The sequence below is a fragment of the Ascaphus truei genome, chromosome 7, assembly GCF_040206685.1.
Source record: "Ascaphus truei isolate aAscTru1 chromosome 7, aAscTru1.hap1, whole genome shotgun sequence".
Lineage (NCBI taxonomy): Eukaryota > Metazoa > Chordata > Amphibia > Anura > Ascaphidae > Ascaphus > Ascaphus truei.
In genome coordinates this window covers 55,829,422-55,854,353 of record NC_134489.1, presented here as the reverse complement: position 1 = coordinate 55,854,353, position 24,932 = coordinate 55,829,422, and the positions used below count along the sequence as shown (strand labels likewise).

At 41.6% G+C, this 24,932-nt stretch overlaps 1 protein-coding gene across 1 annotated transcript; it reads right to left on the bottom strand.

Annotated features, from left to right (window-relative positions):
• Positions 1–20,815: 20,815 nt before the first annotated feature.
• LOC142499330 (gamma-crystallin 2) lies at positions 20,816–23,260 on the bottom strand. Its single transcript, XM_075608498.1, has 3 exons — positions 23,136–23,260; positions 22,378–22,620; positions 20,816–21,160 (listed from the first exon to the last, which is right to left on the bottom strand). The coding sequence occupies exons 1-3, from the start codon at positions 23,142–23,144 to the stop codon at positions 20,885–20,887; spliced, it is 528 nt and encodes a 175-aa protein (XP_075464613.1). The 5' UTR covers positions 23,145–23,260; the 3' UTR covers positions 20,816–20,884.
• Positions 23,261–24,932: the final 1,672 nt, after the last annotated feature.

Here is a 24,932-nt window from a genome sequence, read left to right as displayed (position 1 = left end):
TGGTTGCTGCACCATGTGATAGGTTATATTAGTTCCAAAGGATGTAATATCACTTTAAGGCATCAATCATTTGTAGAAAAAAAGAAAAATGTTTTTAGGTGGTGGCACAGGGGATGATGGGTTGTGTATTGGTGGCTAGTACATACTGTAATGTTAATTGGGTTCAGAGGGGGTGAGTGAAGGGCCAAGTACCCTCTTCACTCACCCCCTCTGCCCTCAATAAACCTGCAATATTTCCTTAACCCCTTCATTGCCTTAGTAGATAGCCGCTAAGGTAATGAAGCTGCTTTAATGTCATTTTTATTAATAGTATGTGGGAGCAGGCGCTCTGATTTCTGCCGCTGCGAACCTCTGAGTTACATGCCCTGGTATGGGACATCGGATGCCGTTACCGCTGCAATTTTTAAATCATCCGCGTCACGTGACGGGGGATTTTTTGAATAATGAAGGAGATACCGGCACCCTATATCTGGGCCTGTAACTCAATGTTCATCAATTGTTCATCTCAGGGGACCCACTGCTCCCGCAATGTATTTAATTTCTCTGCTTTTTCCTTATCTCCGATAATTTGCCTGCCCAGCTCACAATGAAAGGGTGTACAACAAAAAAACAAAAAAAGATACCCAAAGCTACTTTCAATGTGACAAAAATACACAGTGCAATACCTATATTTTCTCATTTAGTTAGGGTCATTTAATTTAACCCTTCAAGAGAATATATAGGTATTGCACTGAGCATTTTTGTCACATTGGAATTAGCTTTGGGCATTTTTGTTTGTTTTTTTGTTGTATACATTTAGCCACGCCCACTAGCACTCCTTTTGACACTATATATAGTATGTGGTAATGTTTGGGGTTCCTCAGAGCTTGTTGGGTATCTGTGTGTTTATTAACTATGTGCAGCTGGTCTCTGCATTTTTTGGGAGTTAGTGGCCCCTCCCCCCCAAGGTTTAAGCTCATCCTTCCCCACTTTCCAAGTTACATGGTTACATAGTGTGACAGAGTCATAGACTCTGTATACATTAGTAGGAGGTGGCAGTAGGAGGTGGCAGTAGGAGGTGGCAGTATGCCTGCTTTCCAGTATACGAGGAGTTAACCCAACTGATTAAGCGGTCCACAGGTGATCCTAATTAGTAAGCTCACTTGCCTTTAAAAAGAGGAAGAGGAAATGCCTCTGGGGCAGCAGCTTCTCTCAGACACTGAGAAAGGACAGAGGAGAGCTGACAGACAGATCTAGGCTCCACAGACTTATGCTGTCGCAATGGAATAAAGCTCCCACGTAAGGAGCCAAGTGGTATTACCAAATATTGTTGGTCTGGTCTAGCTTAGCTAACCAGCTGGGTAGATAGGCTTTACCTAGTTTAGTTAGCTTCCCTAACGGGAATAGGCTTTTGTTTATGTTTTTTTACTTAAAGGGACAGAGCTTATGCAGAGGTCTCTGATCTCCGGTGTGGACTGGGTGATAAGTAATATGGTTCCTGCCCGGCTTGTTCATAAACAGGAACTTGTACTGCTATAACATACTGTAGCTCGTGCCTGCCCCTGCTGGGGTGCCTAGATCTGGGGACCGATCTCTACTGCTCTACGGTGCCCCCTGCCTAGCTTCCCCTAGGAGATCGGGCAGAGCTTGGCTCGACGGGTCCCCAATTGGTGGGCTACAGATAGCCAGCACTGATGGCTCACCAGCAAAATATGCTTTTAACAGATTAATGTGGTAAGTTCTATGCCTCTCTGTCTCAGTATCTAACTGTACAACATAGTTGCACTCGTTCATCCGCCGGAGTACTGTATATGGGCCAGTCCAGCAGCCATGAGTATGTTCTGCCGAGTGGGCTTCAGAACAAGCATTTGCTGCCCAGGGATGAACTCTCTGCTATGGGCATTTTTGTCATACCAAAGTTTCTGCTTGGTCTGAGCATCCTTCAGGTTAGCCTGTGCCAACCCCATGATCCTTTCTAACCAGTCCCTGAGGTCTACTACATACTGAACACAGGTACGCCTGTGACGGCGTGGATGTAGACTTCGCTTGAACGTGATTAGGAGGGCAAGGTATGTAGTAATCAAATTAAAAAATCCCAAACAACTGAGAGTGGTGCTGCTCGCTGGGAAGAGTTTAATGTATTTACTATGATAGAGAAGTATCCCCTTATGCGGCACAAAAACGCCCAGTAGAGTAAAAATCTATTTTATTATAATTCATTAAAATATAGGTATGAGGTATCAAGGACGAAACAAACAAACGAATAAACAAAAAAATTGAAAAATACGGAGAGCTATTGCAAGGGTAGAGAAGGAGTAACTGAACAGCAACAGGTTGTTGTGTTGTTGCTCCTAATGTCCGTAATGGGGTGTAAAAATCCCTAAATGATGGTGTATCAATGCAGTAATGCCTAAACTTTAATAGCTATAGACACACTGTTGAAATAAAAAGCTCAAAATACCAGTAAACTGTAGTGTAAGTACAACTAAGGCCTAGGACATGGTCAAAAAGACCGTGCTGAGGCGCGCTGAACCGCGCTGAGGGGAAACATTATCCCTATCAGCGCGGCTTTAGACGGCGCTTCCGCACGCCTCTGCAGGCTTGCGGAGGCGTGTGGAATTTCAGCCGACAGAGAAATGTTAGATTTCCCGCTGAGGGAAGCACAGGGCCGGTCACGTGACTGCCAGAAGCCAATGGCAGTCCGTGACGTCGGCGCCGTGACGTGGCGCGCTAGCCCCGCATTCCGCTCCGCCTCCCACCCAGCACACAAGCGCGCACGCTGACGTTCATGCAGGGACAAGAAAAATCTCCTGCTTTAGCAAGAGAGCATGAGCGTCAGCGCTGCCCAGCGCTCCTCCCAGCTACATGTCCCAGGCCTAAGAAGTAACGTGATGAAATAAAATTTCTGGTTCTTTATAATTAGGTAGTTAAACATATATCCCTAAAGATGATAATATATTCTAGGATGTATACTGAGTAAGCTTTCTGCAGGTATTATTGGACCTAGCAACCCAGATAAGTGTGTGATATAGTAACCTCTCCACCACTAAGCAAAATATAGTTATTTGCTCAGTTGGGTAGTACTAGGAAGTACACCTTACAAGGACGCTTCAGAAGTGTTAAATCCAGTACTCAGCTCAGTGGCTGTTTGAAAGATAAGTATAGGAAACCATAAACAAACTCTGCATAAGTTAAAGATACACACATACAAGCGTCAGAGCATTCTTGCTGTCCACGACCACAGTCTCCGAAACGCTCTGACAGATGGAATGCCCTTGCCTCTCCAAATCAGCCGATGTTGCTGGTTAGCTGACGTCAAACGTACACGACGTACGTTTCACCACAAGGCTTTGTCGGGGGCGATTAACCAAGTGATTTCCATATAATTAATACCCCTGGGGGATATCAGATAATTGGACAAAGATGAATTCCTATTAGTGCATTCCTGTGTTGTCAATACAGCAGCATGTCAATGTCCCACCCACTACCTTCTGATAGGGGGTTTGGCGGGAGTCTGTTGACTCATAAGGCCATGATGGACCGAGAGAAAGTCATAGTCCCGCTCACCATCTTCTGATAAGGTATTTCAACAAGAGCTAGTCAGCCCATGGAGCCCGTAATTGACTCCTCAACGCGTGAGAGTCCCGCCCCCTATTATCTGATTGGATGAATGGCGGAGGCTGGTTAACCCGGGGGGAGAAAATCAGCAGGTATGGAGGCCATCCTATTTAGATATAGTGCTATATTAATGCATAATACAGTACATCTCTTATCTCCTGGTTAGACATACATTGGGAGGTGTCCTTAGATGTATGCCTTTACTGGGGACGTTTATCACTACGGATAAATTAGCATAGTAATTTGCTTAAATCACCCAGTGTCTTAGGGTGTATCTTTTGGTTGCTATGACAACACTAGTAGCAGTTGGCTCAAAAGAGCATCATAGTCCCGCCCCTATCATCTGATAGGATGTTCAACGGGGGCATGTTGGCCTGTAGACCCCGTCGTTGACTTATAAACACATTTGAGTCCTGCCCCCTGTCCTTTGATAGGGTATTTAGCGCTTGCTTGTTATCCCATAGCAAAATAACAGTTTGAAAGGAGGCCGTCCTATTTTGACATGTGTAGACGGACGTTCACAGAGGTACACAAATGGAGGCTTTTATAAGGTGAAATTATAATAAGGCTTTATTGTGCCTTTTCCTTTTTATCAGGAAATCATCCAAACACAGGAGGGGGGACAAAGCTTAATTCACTTGGGAGTATTTCTAGTGAAATCCCACGCAATTCACAACTCCTAGTTAAGCAGGTCTCCCAGCCCAAAACACATAGCATAACATAAGCAGATATAAGAAGTCTCTATAGAATGAAAGTCTTATCTGTTAGCTGCTGTAGAGTAAGCTTCTCTGCTCTCCTGGAACCGCACCCGTGCGTGCACAGAAAATCAGCATCCAGGTTTAGAAGTCTTATTTGGTGTCTTGCAATCAGCTCTGCTGTTTCTTCTTGACAGAGCTCAAGACATGTGGTGTCTCCAAAGGTCAGCTCTCATTCAGAGCTAAGGAGTCACTTCCTGTCTCAAACGCAGGCTTTTTCTACCACCTCTAATCAGGCAGATGGTGTTAGTTAATTTGCTACCAGCAGTTAACCACCACACTGCGGGATTAGAGGCACATTTGTGAACAGGGATAAGTCCCCTGTTACATACCTCCCCTGTTTGTGGGAAGCTCGGGCTTACCACGGCCAAAGCCCATCCTTCCACTCTCATTCGAGATCTTTCTGTGACTTGAATGAGAGTGGATGGAGGAAGAGAACCCTCTGTCCCGCTGGGATTGGAGCCCTTTCTCCAGTTTATTTTTGTCTCCTCCCGAAGGTGCTTGAGATCAGCACTCCTCAGTTGCTCGAGGAGGACTTTTTCCACGTAAAGTCTTTTTATCGCGTGCACGGTCATGAGATTTCTGTTGCGTCGGGCACTCCTCTTTTTCTAGACAAAGTGTATGGCAACAGTTGTAGAGCAGTTAGGACTAGCCCTTAGAGTTTTCTGCTCTTGAAGCGTCTTTCTGCAGTTTCTCCACACCACGGAGTCGCCAGTTCAGCTTCTTTGGGACTGAGTTGCACCTCCGCCTCCTTTTCCAGAGAACGTCCTATTTTTTCAGCTTCCTCAGCTAAGGATTCTTCTGGCTTTGATTCTGCACTCCTACCTCTGTTTGTTGCCTGTTGGGCAGCTATAGCTTTGGCTAGTGCTTTCTTAGGTGGCTCAAACTTCATCATTTTGTTTTGAAGTTGCGTGGAGTCCCCAACTCTCACTGTACCCTTGTCCTCACGGGCATTAGTTACTGTGGGATACTGGTGCTAGGGCAGAGCCAATACCTTTTTCCGTATTGGAGGAATCTGTAAGTTACTGGCCTGCAGAGTCTCAACCTGTGTGAGTGCGTCTTGCAAGTCTCTTCTCAGGGAATCTATCTGCGCACTTTGCTTCCTCTGAGTCTGTATCAGAGTCTCCTTCATATTCTGGAGCTCTGTAATTTTTGTCGTCAAGGTTGCCGCTGCGTCTGTTTTCTCCTTGGTGTACTGACTCAAGGGAATGGAACAGTCTCTCTGTCTCTCCAGCTCTTGATCCAGTTTCTGAGCCTTCTCACGCTCCCTCTCATACAGAGTCACCTGGTATCGAAGCTCTGCTTCCAATGATGCTCTGAAGACATGCAGCGTGGCGTTTAGTTCCTCATACTGCTCTGTGGGGACGTACTGGGTATTCAGACGTTCCTGCAGCGCTTGTACCTCTCTAGCAGCCTGCAGTTTTTCTTCCTGTAGCGTTTGCTGCTTCTCCTCAACATACTGGAGGTGTGTACGCAGACCTTGCAGTTGGTTCTGCAGTTGGTGCTCTGCTTCAAACTTTTCCTTGACTTCTTCTGTCAACTGAAAAGTTTCTTCTTTCAGTTTTGAGTTTTCTCTTTTGAATCTTGAATTTTCTCTTTTTTCAGTCTCTGTATTCTTCAGGGCTTCTTTGCAGTCCTCCTTCCATTTACGCACATCTGCTTTGAGAATGACACTCTTCTGGCGTGAGACTTCATTCTCTAGGTTGAGGGTCTGAAGTTCCTTCTGAGAGACTTTGAGATCTGTATCAAGATTACCAATAGTTTCTTTAGCAATGTCCAGCTCCTCAGTGAGACTGTGTAGTTCCTTTCTGGAAACTTCCAGGTCTGTGCGGCAGCTGTTAGTCTCATGACGTGAGGCATCAAGTGCTCTGCGGAGTGTCTGAACCTCTTTCTGAGATACGTCCACTTCTATCCGGACACTGTTGACCTCCTGTTGTGAGGCATTCATCTCTATACGAAGAGTGTGAACCTCCTGCTGGAAAACTGTCATCTGCTTCAATGCCTCCTCATACTTCCGCTTTAGCGTAGCCACCATTTTATCAGATTGGCTCTGATTTTCATCCATGGCGGAAATAGTAGCCTTTGCAGTATCTAGCTCAGTCTTGAGATCGTCCAATTCTGTCCTGGCTAAAGAGTAAATTGTGAGCACATCTTTTTGTTGCCTCACGTTATTTTTCTGTAGCTCTGTGTAACCATCTTCCTTTTGTTTCAATTGTTCACAGAGCATATCACAGTCATGCCTGGCATTTTTCATGGCATCTTCAGGGCTGGTCAAGGGATCATCACTCACTGGTTCCGGCTCCACTTCCCTGGGATGGTTGGTTGAGGGTTCCTCACTGTTGGCACCGGACAGACACTTCTTTGGGGTACACGACTTCTGCCTTGGGCCCTCTGGATATTCGGTTACCCGCGGGACGAATTCTCAATTTTCTCTAGGCTGCAGGGCAACTCGGTCCCCCTTTTCCTCCACAGGATCTGCGGACGTGTCTGTTCCTTCCACGGTAAGTGAAGAACCGCTTTTCTTTTTCTTTTTTCGCCTTTTTGATTTGGATGACACCGTCCCTTCAGGGATATTGGGGTCTCCATCTTCATTTGAAATTTTAGCAGCGTCACTGGATCCACACGGCTTTTCTTGCAACTCTAATAGCTGACGGAAATATTCGGTGATCTGTTGCTCCCGCTCTGTCTCCTGCTGATCATATTCGTCATCAAAGGGAGCGGTCTTTTCTGTTCGTGCCGAGTTCAGGCACCCCCACCATTCTTGGGGTGTTTTGTGGGTGTGACTCGGTTTGGGTTCCCCGTAAGAGATGTCTTCCTCTTTATTGGACTGGAAGGGCCACTCTTCCATGGGGTAGGGTTCATTACAGGAACGCTGCATCTTGTCCTCCATTTTTTGGCTATCAGGTGTAATTTTCTTCCTGACCTCAGGAGGCACTATTGCACCTGTTGCCACTGTATTTGCTAGAACCCCCAATTGTGGTAGTCCTACAGATGGGCATATTTTGCTTGTAGAGGTCGTAGCTCTCACAGGCATCTCTGTAGACTTTTCTTTCTTGGATAAGTTTTACAATATCAGCAGTACTGTGCATGCATTTTCTCTCATCAGGTATACAAGATGTGCAGTTGCTAGGTAAAAAAGTATATTTGCTTTACACCATTTTCTTGCTAGGTGCAATCTCCCCGCTTCAGCAACATAATTTGGTTTTCTGCTTGAGTTCAGTAATTTTCAGTCTCATCTTGGGTATTATGGCATTCACACTTCACACTTTGGGTGTCTGTTTTTGCTCCCAAGATATATATAGGCAGACTTTTTTACTTGCAGAAAAAAAACATTCTTTGCAGTGGACTATTTCTTTCATTCCCGGCAGGGTGACTCAACATTCAGCAATTGGTTTTGAAAAACTTTTTACACAGTTAAGAAATCACTTTTTCCCCTATAGGGCAATTTTACACTCAGCATTTGTTTGCTAAAAATTCCCCTGCTTCAGCACAGTCTTGTATCAATTTTCACACTTTTCTGCATATACTCCATTCACAGCTGGTAGTCCTATGCGGTGTGGCAACCTTTATTTTCAAAATCAGTACCACTCGTGGGTCACCATCTGTATTCACTGCTTCAGCGAAACTTTTGAAAACAACAAACACCTATCCCTTTTTAAGGGCTGACTCACTTCTTGAACCCTGACTATGGCTGGAAGGCAAAACCCCTATTTCAATGACCATATTACACTTTGTGATAGGCAAAATAAGGTTTAGCTACTTCAGCAGTCTCTTCTGGGTTTTTGTAAGTTTCAGTGCAGTGTGTATCCCTTTCACTCTGATCTCTGCTGCATGAGGTTTTTTCTCAGACTGTTTGTAGGCCTAAAAGCATAACAAAAAATTTCACATAAAAATCTCCGGTCCTTTCTAACTTCAAAGACACCTCTTGTCCCACCTCGGACACCAAATGTAGACGGACGTTCACAGAGGTACACAATTGGAGGCTTTTATAAGGTGAAATTATAATAAGGCTTTATTGTGCCTTTTCCTTTTTATCAGGAAATCATCCAAACACAGGGGGGGATGGGACAAAGCTTAATTCACTTGGGAGTATTTCTAGTGAAATCCCATGCAATTCACAACTCCTAGTTAAGCAGGTCTCCCAGCCCAAAACACATAGCATGACATAAGCAAATATAAGAAGTCTCTTTAGAATGAAAGTCTTATCTGTTAGCTGCTGTAGAGTAAGCTTCTCTGCTCTCCTGGAACCGCACCTGTGCGTGCACAGAAAATCAGCATCCAGGTTTAGAAGTCTTATTTGGTGTCTTGCAATCAGCTCTGCTATTTCTTCTTGACAGAGCTCAAGACATGTGGTGTCTCCAAAGGTCAGCTCTCATTCAGAGCTAAGGAGTCACTTCCTGTCTCAAACGCAGGCTTTTTCTACCACCTCTAATCAGGCAGATGGTGTTAGTTAATTTGCTACCAGCAGTTAACCACCACACTGCTGGATTAGAGGCACATTTGTGAACAGGGATAAGTCCCCTGTTACAACATGTTACTATATTTATTACTATATTTATACAAAATCCTTATCTCCTGGTTGGACATCCACCAGGAGATATTGGTCCCGTTGGGTAATGAATGTCTCGGTTGAGAGCATTACCCTGTGGGTGTGGATTGGCATAGTCATTTGCCTTAATGCCGTAATTTCATGGAATGCATCTTATGGCTGCTGTGACAGTACTATTAGTACCATGATCCTATCAGTTAGCGCTTAGGTTTGTTCTGTGTTACGGATGATATTTGGTGATCACACGATCTCTTAAAAACCTTGTATTAGTGCTAATTCTGAAAAGTAACAAAAAAGAGAATGTTGAGATACAAATGTAAATAAAATATTCACATACAATGTTGTCTTTTAATTAGTATCTATTACGTACTGTATATTACATCCCGCAAAAAGATGCAGTGCTGCAAGTGTCAGAACAGTACTGTAATGCACCACCGGGATATAAATGGAAGGCAAGTGATTTATAAATACCAAATAAATAGTTGCAGAATTAATATAGAATGTGTCCAGACAATGAAGGGTGGACAAATCTTCTAAAAGGAATATGTCCGTTCTAGGGATGTTAAGATAGTGTACTGTAGGTTATCTTTGTATCATGCATTGATTCTAAGATTTTCCAACTATTGAAAATGGTATAATGTAAAGTACTCTGAGAAGAAGTCAAAAGAGGCCCCTTAGACCTTTAAAGTGTATTAGCCAGGACTATTTTATTTTATTTATACATAGTTAAAAAGTAAAAAATATTAATAATCAAGAGATGTATGGGGTGAAAAGAAAGCCCTTAATCAGGCCCTCTGGGGTAAGTATGGATAAGGTGTATATCCATCTGGCTTCTTTACGTAATAGTTGTTTGTCCCAGTTTCCTCCACGGCTGATACATGGTAGATGGTCTATGCCCTGAAACTGTAGGACATTGATGTTCCCATTATGTTAACCCCTCATGTCTCTTGACACTGGTGTATCCAGCTCATTTCTTATTGTCCCAATATGTTTGAGAATCCATCTACGGAATTCTTTTCCCGTTTTCCCGACATATTGTTTACCGCACGTACATGTAATCAGGTATACAACTTTTGTGGTCTTGCAGTTGGTGAAATGGCGCATTGAGTATTGTTTGCCATTACTCTCAAAGGTCTTACTTGGTTTGATAAATTTACATTCTCTGCAAAACCGACACGTGTACGTACCCATTGTTTTTTGCGGCTGCCATGTTAATGCTGGTTTAATCTCTGGTCTTCTGTAGTGACTATGGACTAAGGTGCCCTTTAGGTTTCTAGAGCGCCTGCTTACCATATCTGGTCTTTCATGGAGCACTTCACAAAGATCTTTGTCCTGCAGTAAGACTTGCCAGTGTTTCTCGTAAACTTTTCTTATCTCACCCCACTGTGCTAGTAGGTCCCTATGAATCTTATGACTTTCTCCTCACTTGGTTTTATTTTATCCTGCAGTAGAGTAGGTCTTGTTGATGTAAGGGTCTTATGATACACCTTCTTGATATTATTGTGGCTGTATCCTCTCTGCAGAAATTTGTTAGTCATAATTTTAGCATGTGCTTTAAATTCTGTTATGTCCGAACAGTTTCTCCGGATCCTGAGAAACTGTCCGGTAGGTATACCTTTTATTAGTGAGGTGGGGTGGTGGCTGTCTGCTCTTAAATAGCTGTTAGTTGCAATCTTTTTTAGTGTGTGTTGAAGTTGTTATTCTACCATCACTTGTGATGCTCACACATAGATCAAAAAACTAAACTGTCCTTGCTGATTTCGTGGGTTAACCGGAGATTGTGAGTATTGGTATTCAATATTTTTACAAAGCTCAGAAAAAGATCTTTACTTCCCCTTCATAGGACCAGAATATCGTCAATGTAGCGTATTCACAAGATGATATTATCGTTATACTCCTGGAGATGGTCACTACGGATGGTTTGTTGGATGGTCACCACTCCAGGTACAGATTTGCATATGCGGGGGCACATGTAGTGCCCATTGCAGTCCCCTGTACCTGGAGGTAGATCTTTTGATTAAAGACAAAATAGTTGTGTGTGAGCACAAACTGAAGGAGATCACACACATATTGATTATGTGTCAAATGGAAAATGATTCTACTTTGTAGAAAGTACAATATAGCTTGCATGCCCACCGGGTGTTGGATACTCAAATATAACGATTCCATGTCGAGGCTGCACAAAAGAGTGCCTTCCTCGACTGTTATTCCCTCTAATTGCCTCAGAACATCTTGTGTGTCTCTGACATACGAGGGGAGAGAGATCACAAAAGGTTTCAGGACCTGGTCTAAATAGACACTTGGTCCTTCGGTAATATTGCCGATCCCGGACACTATCGGTCGACCAGGTGGATTAGATGGATTTTTATGGACTTTTGTTAAAGTGCAGAAAGTAGATACCTGTGGTTTTGTATTGAGCATATACTTATGTTCTTGCTTGGATATTACATGATTTTCTAGACCCTTATCTAGGAGTGTTTTTAATTCCCGTAGGATAACCATGGTTGGGTCTGTTTCCAGTATCCTATAACAGGTGGTATCTCCTAAAAGTCTCTGATTATCTCTAACATAATTTTCAGTTTTTTGTAGAACAATTTTTCCCCCCTTGTCCGAGGATTTGATAGTAATTTCACTTTTTCGGATAATGTTTTTAATGCCAATCTCTCTTTTTGCCTCATATTATCTTACATCCTACGTCTGGGAATTTTTTCTATGTCTTTAGTGACAAGTTTCACAAAGGTATCCACGTTACTACATATCTCCATGCCTGGTTTAAAATTGCTACTAGGTTTTAGTTTTGTGAAGGGCCCTTGTCCTGGTTCTTGGTCATTCTCCTGCCACAGATCTAATAAGGTTTCATAACATTCTATGTCTGTGTCACTTACATTATCCATGCCGAGATTTGTTAACCTCAATTGTTGTGTTCGTTTAAAATGTTTATGCAAAAGAAGTTTACTCGCAAAGAGGTTAGAATCTTTAACAGTCTCAAAGTAGTCCATGGCTGAGGTTGGAGAATAAGACAGACGGTTGAGAACCTGAATGTGTATTCTATTCAATTCAAAGTCTGTTAAATTGATAACAAAATTGTCATTTTGATCTCGACCTACACTTAATGATACTCCCCTCTGTTCTGCTTGGAATTGCCCCTGTTCCTGAAATGCCAGCTTCTTTGACCTCTTCTTCCCCTTCCCCCTTCTAGTCCTCTTGAAAAGAGACCAACACTTGAACAAGTGACCACCAAGGGTCACCAAAAGCCCTATAAATTGCACTCATAAGTTACAGTATCCATATCAAACACTGTGGTAAATGGATATTGTAAAATGATATAGGACCAAAAGAAGGGTCCAGTGCCCTGTAGCAGCAGACTGAAATGCAAATTAAAACCAAAAATAACAAAATTTTATTAAAACTATTCTTGACAAACCAACATATATATACAAACAGGATTTAAAATCTTCAGGTGGGAGAGACGGTGGAAACAGGAGGTAAGCAGGTATGTGTCTAACCGTAGCTTAAATTAGGGACTAATGTCCACTTGGGTATGAGGTATCTATGATATAATAACCATAATAGCCACTGGAAAAGACTTATGTCAGAGATAAATGCCTACTGAAATAAATACACTATCTGACCAGTCTACGCAGAGTGACACTTATATAAATATCTCCAGTGAGAGGTACCTTGGCAAAGAAAACGTATACCGGAATGTTTGCAATACTAGCAATACCAAGGTAAAAACTCAATACTGAATTGTCAAGGGGATCACATATCATATGGTGGTCCCGCTGTGTCAACATGTATTTATCAGGGATAACAGCTGGTACAGTTACGTATGCTGCGCCCAGCCTGAATGATAATATATTCAGAGAAAAAACCGTGAGGATCGGTTGTATTCAGCACTGTGTTACCTTGTTTGTATTTCCCCCTTACCAAACCGTCCCTCCTGGTGTACGTCACGTGTCCGACGTCACCATGCCCCGACGTACGTTTCACGTGCTAGGCATGCTTCTTCAGGGGAAGGAGTCACAGAACGCTAGTGTAGAAGCCACATTTTAAAGTCTAAAGTCAGGAGAGGAACCGCCGTGTCAACCAATAGAGGTAAGGATGGAGTCCCGCCTCAGAAAAGGGCATGGATGCATAGCGGAGAGATAAGGTATAATGTAGAAGGAGTGTTTAAGAGATATGTTAACTCTCAATATAAATAAACAAGTTATCGTGTATAGGTATAAATGTGTACAAAGAGAAACAGCTTAACGGCTGTACATACCTATAGATGGCTAGTGCAGACATTCAGGTCTAGCAAAATACAGCACAAATATTCTACTGACACATGAATCGTGACAGTTGCTAACTTCTCTGGCCGAGATGATATCTGGCAGATAAATATTATATTTAAGGCAATGAAGAAGAGTAAACCCAGATTAACATCACTAAAAGCTAAGTCCACAGATGGAAGAGGACACTTAAATCACATATGTTGGTATAGCGAAAAAATAATAATTTTATTACTGGACACAAGGTAGCAGATAAGCTAAGTCCACAGATGGAAGAGGACATTTAAATCGTACATATGGATAGACAATGATTGTACCAGATTAACCCCACCAAAAGCTGAGTCCACAGATGGAAGAGGACACTTAAATCACACATATTGATATGACAAAAAATGTCAAGCTTGCAGGTAAGTAGGACAATGTCCAAGAATGCAGGAAGACGTAAATTGTATAATAGTATACAGGTAAGTCAAAAGATAGAGCATCACAAAGTTCATTAAAGATGAACAAATCTACAGAAGGAAATATAACCTACAGGTAAGTAGTATAATAAAGCATACTGTATGAGATACTAAAGTGTGATGTGTCTAATTTAAACCAAATTGGTGAGTGTATGAAGGTAAATGAAGAAATAAAGCATGAAAAGAATAAAATGATAAGAATTAACAATGTGTAGGATTGTGCTATACTAGGCGGAACCGCTCCAAAGGGGTCAAAACGGAACCTCTAACACAATTAACCATCTACCTGATCCCACTACCCACAAAAGAAAGAAGAAGGGTGAGGTCAAAACAAAAATAATAAAAAGTGACATAATATACTGTAATACATGTGTAGGAATGTGCTCATCTCTTTGGGACCGCCCAAAGGGTCAATACGGTCTCATGCATGTGGTTATTATATAAATAGTGCCCTTCTCTATGGACAAATAATAGAATATACAAAAATTGATACAAAGAATAAATATATATAACTGTAGGTTATAAGAATGATGAAAAGAGGAAACCTTCGTTGAGGCCCTGGGGGGATTGGGTATTGAGTATATAGATCCAACGACATTCACTTTGACGTAGTTTCCGATCCCAGTCCCCCTTCCTTGGCCCCCAGGGTATATGTTCAATACCTATGTAGGTGAGGACAGAAGAATCTCCTTGATGTTTGTTCATCACATGTCGGGCCACTGGAGTATCAGTTTCATTGCGGATTGAGCCTAGGTGTTCCAAAACCCTGATCTTCAATTGTCTATGGGTTTCGCCTACATATTGCTTACCGCACTTACAAGAGATAAGATACACAACCCCAGTGGTCAAACAATTAATAAAGCTCTTAACTGGAAAGACCTTAGTGGTGGCAGAGTCTGTAAAGGTTTTGGTAACCAGCATGGAAGTACAGGCCTTACACCGTCCACATGTGTAAAAGCCACATGGTTTTGGACCAAGCCATGTTCAATTAGGTTTGGTTTGGTGATGGCTATGTACTAAAAGGTCTCTAAGATTTTTAGGCCTACGACAGACCATATCTGGAGATTGTTTAAGAACCTGTGACAAGTCTGTGTCCTGCGTTAGGATATGCCAGTGTGCCTGTAAAATTTGTCTGATGGGTCCCCATTGGTCATTGTATGTACCAATGAACCTTATGGTAGTATCTATTTTAGTCTGAGTACGTTGACCTTTGGTTAAAAGTGTAGACCTATTGGTGTTAAGGGCTTTACAGTAGGCTTTATTAATAACTGCTCTGTTATAGCCTCGTTCGCTAAATCTACCTGTCATGTCTCGTGATTGTTGTTTGTATTCTTTGATGTTTGAACAGTTCCTTCTAAGACGCAGAAATTGTCCTGTAGGGATACTATTTATCATGTGTGGTGGATGGTGACAATCTGCCTTTAGCAAACTGTTAGTTAATGTAGTTTTTCTAAAGATAGTTGATTCAAGTTTGTCATTCTCACTTTTCATGATAGTCAGATCAAGGAAGTTAATTTTGTCCCTATGTGCCTCATATGTCAATTTCAAGTTGTGATTGTTTTGATTCAGTTTGTGTATAAATTCCTTTAGTGTGGCTAGTGTCCCACTCCAAAGTAGAAAGATGTCATCTATGTATCCTGACCACAAATCTATGTGGCCAGTATACATATCATAGTCCTCCATGAACACCACGGCCTCCTCCCACCATCCTAAATATAGGTTTGCATAGGTGGGGGCGTACGTGGTGCCCATGGCGGTACCTTGTACCTGATATAAGATTTTCTGATCGAAGAGAAAATAATTTTTGGTAAGGACTAGTTCAAGTAATCGAAGAATGAATTGATTATGTGTTTGACAATTCTCATCTCTACTGCTTTGATACCTGCCTTGTGTGGAATACTAGTATATAAGCTTTCAACATCAATTCCTTTCAACATCAATTCCTACCATCCATGTGTCAGCGTGTACAGTAACATCCTCAATTCTGAGGAGTACGTCCTTTGTGTCTTTAAGGTATGAAGGGAGTGTACCTACAAAGGGTCTTAAGAATCGATCCAGGTATACACTCGCATTGGAGGTGATGTTGTTAATACCTGAAACGATTGGTCTACCTGGCGGGGGAATCTTGTCCTTATGAATTTTGGGAAGATGGTAAAAGATTGCTAGAGTGGGATTTTTTACCAAAATGAAATTGTATTCCTCCTTTGAAATGACCATAGTGTCAATACCCTCTTTTAGTATGTTTATAAGTTCATTTTGAAAGGTGTTTGTTGGGTCAGATTGAAGGACCTTATAGCACTTTTTGTCCAAGAGAAGTCTAAGACATTCAGTAACGTATGATTCCTTGTCCAGGACTACAAGGTTACCACCTTAGTCTGAAGGTTTTCTGACAATGGTGTCATCTTTTTCAAGATCTAGTAAGGCTTTGAATTCATTATACTTAAGATTGCAGTTAGTCTGTCTGGGTGACAATGTCTCCAAATCCTGTGTTACGAGTTTAGTGAATACATCTACATTAGTGCATGTTTCTATCGGTGGAGTAAATCTGGATCAACTGCGTAAATCAGTAAAGGGGCCTTCGCCAGGAGGTCATTCATTATCCTGTAGAAGGCTATTAATGGTAGTCAGAAAAGCATGATCCCTATGATCAAATTCCTCAAAGGGGGTATCTTGATTCATCAAAATTTGGCGTCTCCTAAAGAACTTACGTAGGGAAAGTTTACGAGAAAAAAGATTAAGATCTTTAATACATTCAAAAATATTGAATTTATAAGTTGGACAGAAGGTAAGGCCTTTCAACAAAACTGTCAGGTGATAATTGTCCAGAATCTTTTTGGATAGATTGATCACCTGTAAAAAAAAGAGGCCAACTCCTTACATACACTCTACTGTTCTATCTCTAGCATGGAAGTAGGAGGAGTGACCAATCAGAGCATGGGAATTCCCTCCCACTAGCCAATAGAAATGGGGGGCTCGTCTCTGGGATGACGTCAGAGGAGGGGGCATGCCAAGCCAGCTCTGGAGTCTGGGTGGGCGGGACATACAGATTGATCAATGGGGAACGCGCCTACAGTCTGCGGCTTCCCCCAATTAACCCATTGCTTCCCGCAAGGTAGGCTCCACTGAGTCCGGAAGATTAGAGTGCCCTCCCCGCAGGGAGTCTCTGTTCTCTGGACCCAGTACTCTCCCCTGCCCATCCACTTAACACCCTGACACATCCCATTTCCCTTTCCTCCTTTATCTCTGAGCAGACATCCTGGCATCTCTTTGTAATGATCTCTTTGCTGATTACTCAGAAATGGACTACAAAGTAAAATACACTTTTTACACTTGTAAATCCAGGCTGGGGAACATACTAACCAATGTAGGAAATGGAAGCAGGCACACGGTCCTATGCAAAGAAAATGTAATGTGCCACCAAATGGTCCAACGTTTCGGCAGGAAACTGCCTTTATCAAGGGCTACTTGAACATACTAACCAAGAGAGACTACTGGTGAGTAATTAACATGTTTCCAATGGGAGGTACAGTATGGCTGGGCAAATGTGTACACGTACCCGCAGGCCTTGCCTGTTTGTTGGGTACTCTAGCCGGAGAACCGGTAACTTTGGCCCCCGACCACGTACACATATTCTACAAACAGTTTGACCCAAATATCCCCCTTGGAGCTCCCCCTTGGAGCTGAGAAATTCCAGAGTCTCTGCCGACCTGGAAATATGAAACCCATAAAAAATCTCTTTATTGCAGGAATACATTGGAAGTTACATGCAAACACACTTAACCCAGTTTATGGTGTCACTTGTCTACCGGGGACACATGGTTTTAAGGGGCCACCAGCCTTTATTATGAAGGCTGGGGACCCCCTACCACCACACACCCATTATGCAAACATGACGTAGTTTTGATGCATTCTCCATTTGTTAAATAATGTTGTCTTCCTCAATCTAACAGTCTAATCTAATCTAGCTGTACTGTACAGTTTGTTTCAGCACATGCTAAGGGATACTGCTGCGGCCGAGTTTATTCGAGCATTTGCCCGTTCTTGGCCGCAGCAGTAACCTGGCGCGCGCCAGAGGGTGCCGGGCGCGCGCCGAAGACACGGAGGAGCGCCCTCCGATCGGGGCTTTCTCCCTCCCGCTGCTGGGTCCGCCAGGACCCCTGGAACCCCCTGCCGCCGTCCCCCACATCGCGGGACACCAGGGCTCCCTCGGGGAGCCCTGGACGCGCGTGCAGGGGGCGCAGGCACCCGATGACGCGTGACCGCGCGTCGATGACGCGCGGCACGCCGAGGGAGTGCGGCTAGCATGCCGGGGCATCCCCAGGCTTGCGGAGCTAGCCGCACTCAAATAAAATGTGCCGCCTCTGTATACATGAACATTGTACCATATTCCAATTCTAAACACTTGTAATTATTATTATTTCATAGTATATTCAATTATAAGGGATGTTAACAATATTAAAAGAGTTGACCAAGCACATGTATTGATTGAGAGTGGAGTGGAGAAAAGTTTGAGGATTTCATATTTTCTAATTAAACATCAGTCCCCCTGGAATGATTTTCCACTATGGCATTTAGAAAAAAAACAAAACATTTATCCCTGAAACCCTGACCTAAGCATCCACTCATGTATATATGTTGGGACGGCAATCTCTGGACATGGACAAGGATTGATAGTTATATTTTAAGGTAAATTGACTTCGGTTTCGGTGTTGTGAATAGTAACTGTATATTAATGTGACCCTGTCCCTTTCCCGTCAACTAAAAGAGTGTGCCATTTTTATTGTATCTGCGGGTATCATGGATAAAGTCTACTTTCAGGAGGTCATTAATGCTCATCCCGCAGCACCATTTCTGAATACTTACAATATGAACCATACTCAACTAGACTACTGATAGGGATATTTGGTACTCATATAGAATGGTATCGTAGTCCAATGTCCAGTAACCCCCAGGCCGGGGGGAACCATAGAAAATGGAAACAAAAAGAAACAGATGCAAAGGAGGAGAGGGAATGCTGACAGTGGGGATATACTCTGCACGTGATGCGGAAGTGACAGAGGTGAATTCTCGCAAGACGTTTGGACTTCCGGCATCCGCTAAGGAAATGAAAGGGTTAACTCCTCCCGCTACCTTCCCGCAAGGCCTAAAACCCCACCGCAGGCCAAATACCGCCTTCACCCACCCCTGCTACCCACAATAAAACAGGGCTATTGAACCCCTTCATTGCCTTAGCGGTTAGCCACTAAGGTAATGAAGCTATCTGTAAATGTATTTTTCCATTACATTAGATTAAAGCAGAGGGTCTATGGAGCTGTAATAATGCATATCATCTCCAGAGACCCCCAGTTTCAATCAAATGCAGGACAAATACTTTTTTTTCTAAATCCTACTCTCAAATCCCATAGATCTGTGATAAGCTCGCTATTTCACAGCCCCAATGAAATTATTGGGGCTACTAAAATAGCATGATCTTACCAAAATTGCACTATTTTGTTGTTGTTTTTTTCAGCTTCCACTCAGTGTGTTTGAGCAGGAGTGAGACCGCTCGGGAAAATCCACTTCCCAAAAGAGTTTGGCAAGTTATCGAAGCTTTCTGAATAGCAATCTTGTCAAATCATTCGGGAAGTGCTCAAAAAGCTCGATGAGTTTCTTATTGAAGCTACTAGAATAGGCTTTGTTAATGTCAAATGACAAAAACTCTCCACCGTATACAGTACAGTAAATAAAAATACCGTTCATGATTTATTTACATGTCTCAGACAGGTCTGCAACCCTGTCTTTTCCCATTATCGCTTAGCAAACAATGCTTCCACTGCAGCCAGGGATTCTGGGTAATGACATACAAATGAGAACATTGTGTCACTCTTTACTTCTTATCCATTTTAAAATGGGACCCTATACGCTTATGCCTGCCGTATTACACTGCTTTCAGCACAGCCTGGGTTAAAGAAGTGCATGGCCAGTGAACCTACTCACAGACATCTGTTTCAACTTTTTGGATCTCATAAGTGCGAGGTTGCTTGCTGGCTATGCAACAGGAAGCTGGTTCATGGTATAACCAGACATTAATAAAGTTATGGTGCATAAAAAGAGTAACAAAAAGCCTCCACGTAAAGTGTGCAGTAAGTAAAAATACCACTTGTGGTGTATTTGCATGTCTCAGGCAGGTTTGCAACCTTGTCTTTCACCATTATTGCTTAGCAAACAGTGCTTCCACTCCAGCCAGGGAATATGGGTAATGGCATCCTAATTAGTGTATTTATTTATTGTAAAAAAATTATATATTATTATTTTTTTATTATTCTAATATTTATAAAATGTCACTCTTACCCTTACACTCTATTTGATTATTTCTGTCTGTTGATGTCACTTTCACTGTGTTTGATTTTAAAAATTTATTTTGTCTGTTTTTTTGTCTCCCTTTGTTTTATTCTTGGTGACTTTTTCCTATGTTTATGCATAGGAAATTGTTCTGGTTATGCATTTATTCTTTCTCTCTCCCTCTCTTGATGTTTTTTCCTGCCCCATTCTCTACTCGCTTTGTCTTCTTGCTATTTTTCCTCTTCATTTTATAATTGATTTCAATTATTTCTAGTAAGTGCAGAGACTACAGCCTAAGTCTTTTCCTACTCCTACCCATTCACACTCATCATCCGAAGAAGCATATTGGGGGAAAGTGAAGGAAAGGTTCTATACTGTATATTAAAGGGAGAAATAGTGCATGGTTTTGGTTCGATTTGGTTGGGTAACCTCAGTGTTTCAAAACCTCTCCTCGAGACCCATGACAACACCAAGTTTCTGAGGCAACCACCTTACATTCTATAAATATGCAACAAAAAAAGTGCATTCGCCTGGATGCAAGTACATTGGTTTTCCCCAAAACCTGGTGTGGCCATGGGTCACAAGGAGAGGGTTGGAAAACACTGGGCTGCATAGTTATGGCACGTGGTTCATAATGACACAAAAAGCAAGTGGTTATGGGACCAAGATTCGGGGAATACTGTCAATTCAAATGTTCAGTTGTGCCGAATTTTAGACCCTTGAATGTGCCTATCCTTGGTTTTTACTACTAAATAACTCCATCAGCCTATGTAAACAAGTAATATGTGTCTTGCTTAACTACAGAAAGTTACTGCACTGCTTGTATTTTAGTTGAAATAATACAACAACAATAATGGATGCTTTTGGTTCACATGTTTAATATTTTATGAAGAGAAGAAATAAATCTCTCAACAATTGTTAAGCAAATTAGCAGACATCCAGGACTTTTCTGAAAGAGCTCACTTTGGCATTGAGGGAGCCCCAGTCGGTGAAGCGCCTGTATTCCCCCATCTTCAGGAAGTACTGCCTTCCCCTGTAATTGGGCTGCTCATAGAAGATCCAGTGGCCTTCAAGCACATTGCTGGAGTTGATGTCATGGAAATTGAATAGATCAAAGACAGAGGGGCAATCTTCCAACACCTCCAGCATCTGACCTCTAAAGTCTTCTTTCTCATAGATCCGTAACTTGTGGGTACCTCTATGCTGCATTGTCAACAAAATACAAAGCGAGACATTGTAATAGACTTTTGTGACAATGTTTAACCTTGCATATATCCCATTTTTAATGTGAACCTCATGGGAAATAATAAATACATTATGGATAGAATGTGCTGATTATATATCCCCTCTGAATAATAGATTTGAACCCCTTGACTTTGCAATGTGTTAAGAAATGTGCTAATGTCATGTACCAGCATTGTAGTGTGGTAAAAAGTGTCACTAAATACAATATACTCTTCTTTAAAACGGGCTAGTCATGTTATGCACAAAATATCAAAGCTACTTTTTTACGTGATTTCCTGGTAGAATATTCTGTTTGTGCCTCATGCAAAAGTAATATAACATACTGTATTGAAAAAGAATAAAAACAAAAGTTACAAAATGAAGTACGAGGGGGATGGAATTTGTGCGGTATCTAAAACGTGCATCAAAATGAAGGGATATTTGATGCTATAGTAACTTTATTGCACTGAAAGTCCAACAAATCGAAAAAATCTGTCCGTTTCTTTTAGAACAATGTGATTATTATTATTATTATTATTATTATAATACATTCAGAAAGCTCTATTTAGCAAGAAGGACAGGGTTCTTCTATTACTAGTATCATGTGATACTGTATCTCATCTATCTTTTAAATCATGCCACAGTATCTTTTGAAGTCAGAAGGGCTAAGCTAAGTGCTTGACCCTTCACATCCAGGAATCACAGTGGGACACAACCTACCGGTAATACATCTAAGCAGTAGTTTTCAATAATTTTATTTACTTAAAAATAGTCAGAAACAGCACTAATTGCATTACTTTAGCATTTGCATAACTAGTTCTACATTGATAAATTAAACATAAGTTAAATCTTTCACAATGGTTCCTATCTCCTTGATAGTGTTGTTGTTGGTTATGATATTGCTTAATGGACCAACATGAACATTTTTCAAAAATGAACTTGTATGGAAGATTTCAAGACCTTACAAGTCTGTACCTCCTAGTGAAGAAAATACTAGTTAATCAAAAAGACATCTGCATTGAAGAATTGTGATGTCTTGCAAGCTCACGTGCAGCTATGAAGAACTGTATTATTGTTCCAATAAAAGATAGCAGGACAAATACAGCTACAAGAACTCTATGCATCACATTGGAAGAAACATACTGTATAGTATTCAAAGTGAGTTTCATTTTGTTCCTAAAAACAAACAAACCCACCTGTGGAATAGTACGACAAGATCTGATGGAGTCGCTGAATCCCAGCCATTGCTGGTAGTCAGGATATTCTCCCTTTTTCAGGAAATACTGGTGACCCAAGTAATTGGGGCGTTCATACAGCATCCAGCAGCCAAGCTCAACACGGATGGAATTGCAGCGGTTGAAGTATGAGTGAAGGTCAGCACAGTCACCACTGCACTCATAGCAGCGGCCCTGGAAGTTCCTGTCCTCATAGAAGATGATCTACAATTGAAAGATTGCAAGGGTTTTCCCACTCAAAACATCTGCCTCTGACAAAGCCAATAGCTTTCAGACATATGACTCTACTACAGTATCGAATCTTCTAGCATTACATGTTGAAACTCGAGTTTTACCAGCTCAAATCCTAGCAAGTTTTACTTAGGCTTTGATTTTCCCATGGTCTTCTACTCTCATAGAGTTGGTTTTGTCACCCATAAGCCTGTAATAAAGTAGCTATCAAACATAAAGCTTCCTGGTTCAAATACCAGCAAGGCTAACTCTGTGTTTCTCCTTTTTAAGACTGATTATATGTGATCAAATTATAATTGGCTGGTGAAATGTAAGGATCAATTCTTAAGAAGAATAAAAATACTACATACTGTAAGTAAAACGCACAGAAACCTTTCTAATGTTACAAATTCATTTAAAGATTCTATTGCTTCTATTTGTTATATATTAAATATTCTACCACTTCTGATTTTGTACATTCATTTAAGATTATTGTTTGTTTGTTTTACCTTTCCCATTTTAGCTGTATGTGGACACAAATTTCCAGTTGCTACAACACAGTGCAGTAGCTCTTTTATACATCACTCCATGCACGATCTGCAGGAATCTAACAAAAGAGGATATATTCTGTCTAGTAAGGGAAATTTGCTCAGTTAATGTCCCCCTGCTGTATAATGTATTAAATAGAAGCTCTAATACAGAGCTGTATGCCTTGCTCTCAGACATGCCTTTCATGTAATTGCTCGACTATGCAGCACCTACCTGAAATTCTAAATATGAAATGTACCCCTAGTGCTAAAGAAGTGGAAAAGAAGTTATATCAGTGGCGCTCAACACTGTAATGATCAAAGCAATTCTAATAGATATTATAAAATATATATTATAAAATATACAACCAGAGCCACGGAAATCGCCCGTCCGATTGGATGCTCCACGTGGTAAGGGTAAACATGTAAATATACAAAGAAATCAAATCATAGCATAATACTGTAAAACATACACATACATAAACAAACAACACTTAACAAACGCTGAGAACAACAGGTAACTACTCACAATGGCATTTAATATGGCATATCATTAATATCATAAAATACACTTATTACACATAAAATAGTACATAAAAACATATATTAGGTTCAGGCAAGATTCTCCAACTCGGGTGGGGGTACCTGCTTACCGAAAACAGGATGTAATCAGGCAATGGATAATTCAAAGAGTATCCCCTCTTATGGATAGCTGCTGCTGCTGCTGCTGTTGTTAACACCTGGGCTCAGACGAGGAGTCTATTATTGGCAGGGACAGGTTTTTCCAGCTAGCTGCGTCTGCCTCAGTCCTCTCCCAGCACTGCAGAAGCTCCAGGACCACACACAGAGATACTTCCTGGTCTGCCCGCACCACGTGCACCAAACACAGCAATGCTGAAATGTTGGATATTCCTACGCCAGCATGTGCTTTCCCACAGCTCACAGCTCACAGCTTACAGCTTCGGAAGGGTACAGCACTCACACCCGAGTAGTGGGGACCTCACAGAACCACCCTACGCGTTTCGAAAGTCTTGCTTTCTTCCTCAGGGGTTACTTTTAAGCTGTGAGCTGTGAGCTGTGGGAAAGCACATGCTGGCGGCTGCCAGCTCACTGTGGGATATAGCGCTACCTATTTGTTTTTTCCTAGTGCTAAAGAAGTTGAACTGGAAAGAGAATGTTTAGAACTTACTTAGGAGTACTGTACGCAACGTTTAGCAGTGCCTAGACACATAGGGGTTTGTATATTAAGGCAAAGCCTCTCTTAACTATTAACTCAATCTCCTTCTAGTGCACCATACCAATCCCCATATTGCTCACTAACACAGTGTGAAATCGGGGGAATTTATACTCTAGATATACAACTATGTTCAGAAAAAATGGGACCCCTTTTATGATTCGTCATATCTTTCAGAAAAATCACTACATTCTCATGAATATATGAGCAATTATAAGTCTGTCACAGTAGATTTTTACAATTACGAATTATTTTATAATCTTATAAGTATTCTTTGGGATTGGTGATGACATGATGACCTCATCAAGTGCATAGTAACAAAATAGTGTTTAACGAAGGAGATAAGTACATTATAAAATGCTTGAGACAGAGCAAGAATTATGGTCCAAAACACTTACATAACATTTTCCTGATAAAGGATGGTCGGTAGGAGAACATAAAAAATTAATTCATAAAATTGATGCCATGGGTAGTTTCAAGCGCCATCTGTGTAGTTGTCATACGCACACTATTCACACAGTGAACAATATTGATGAAGTGAAAGC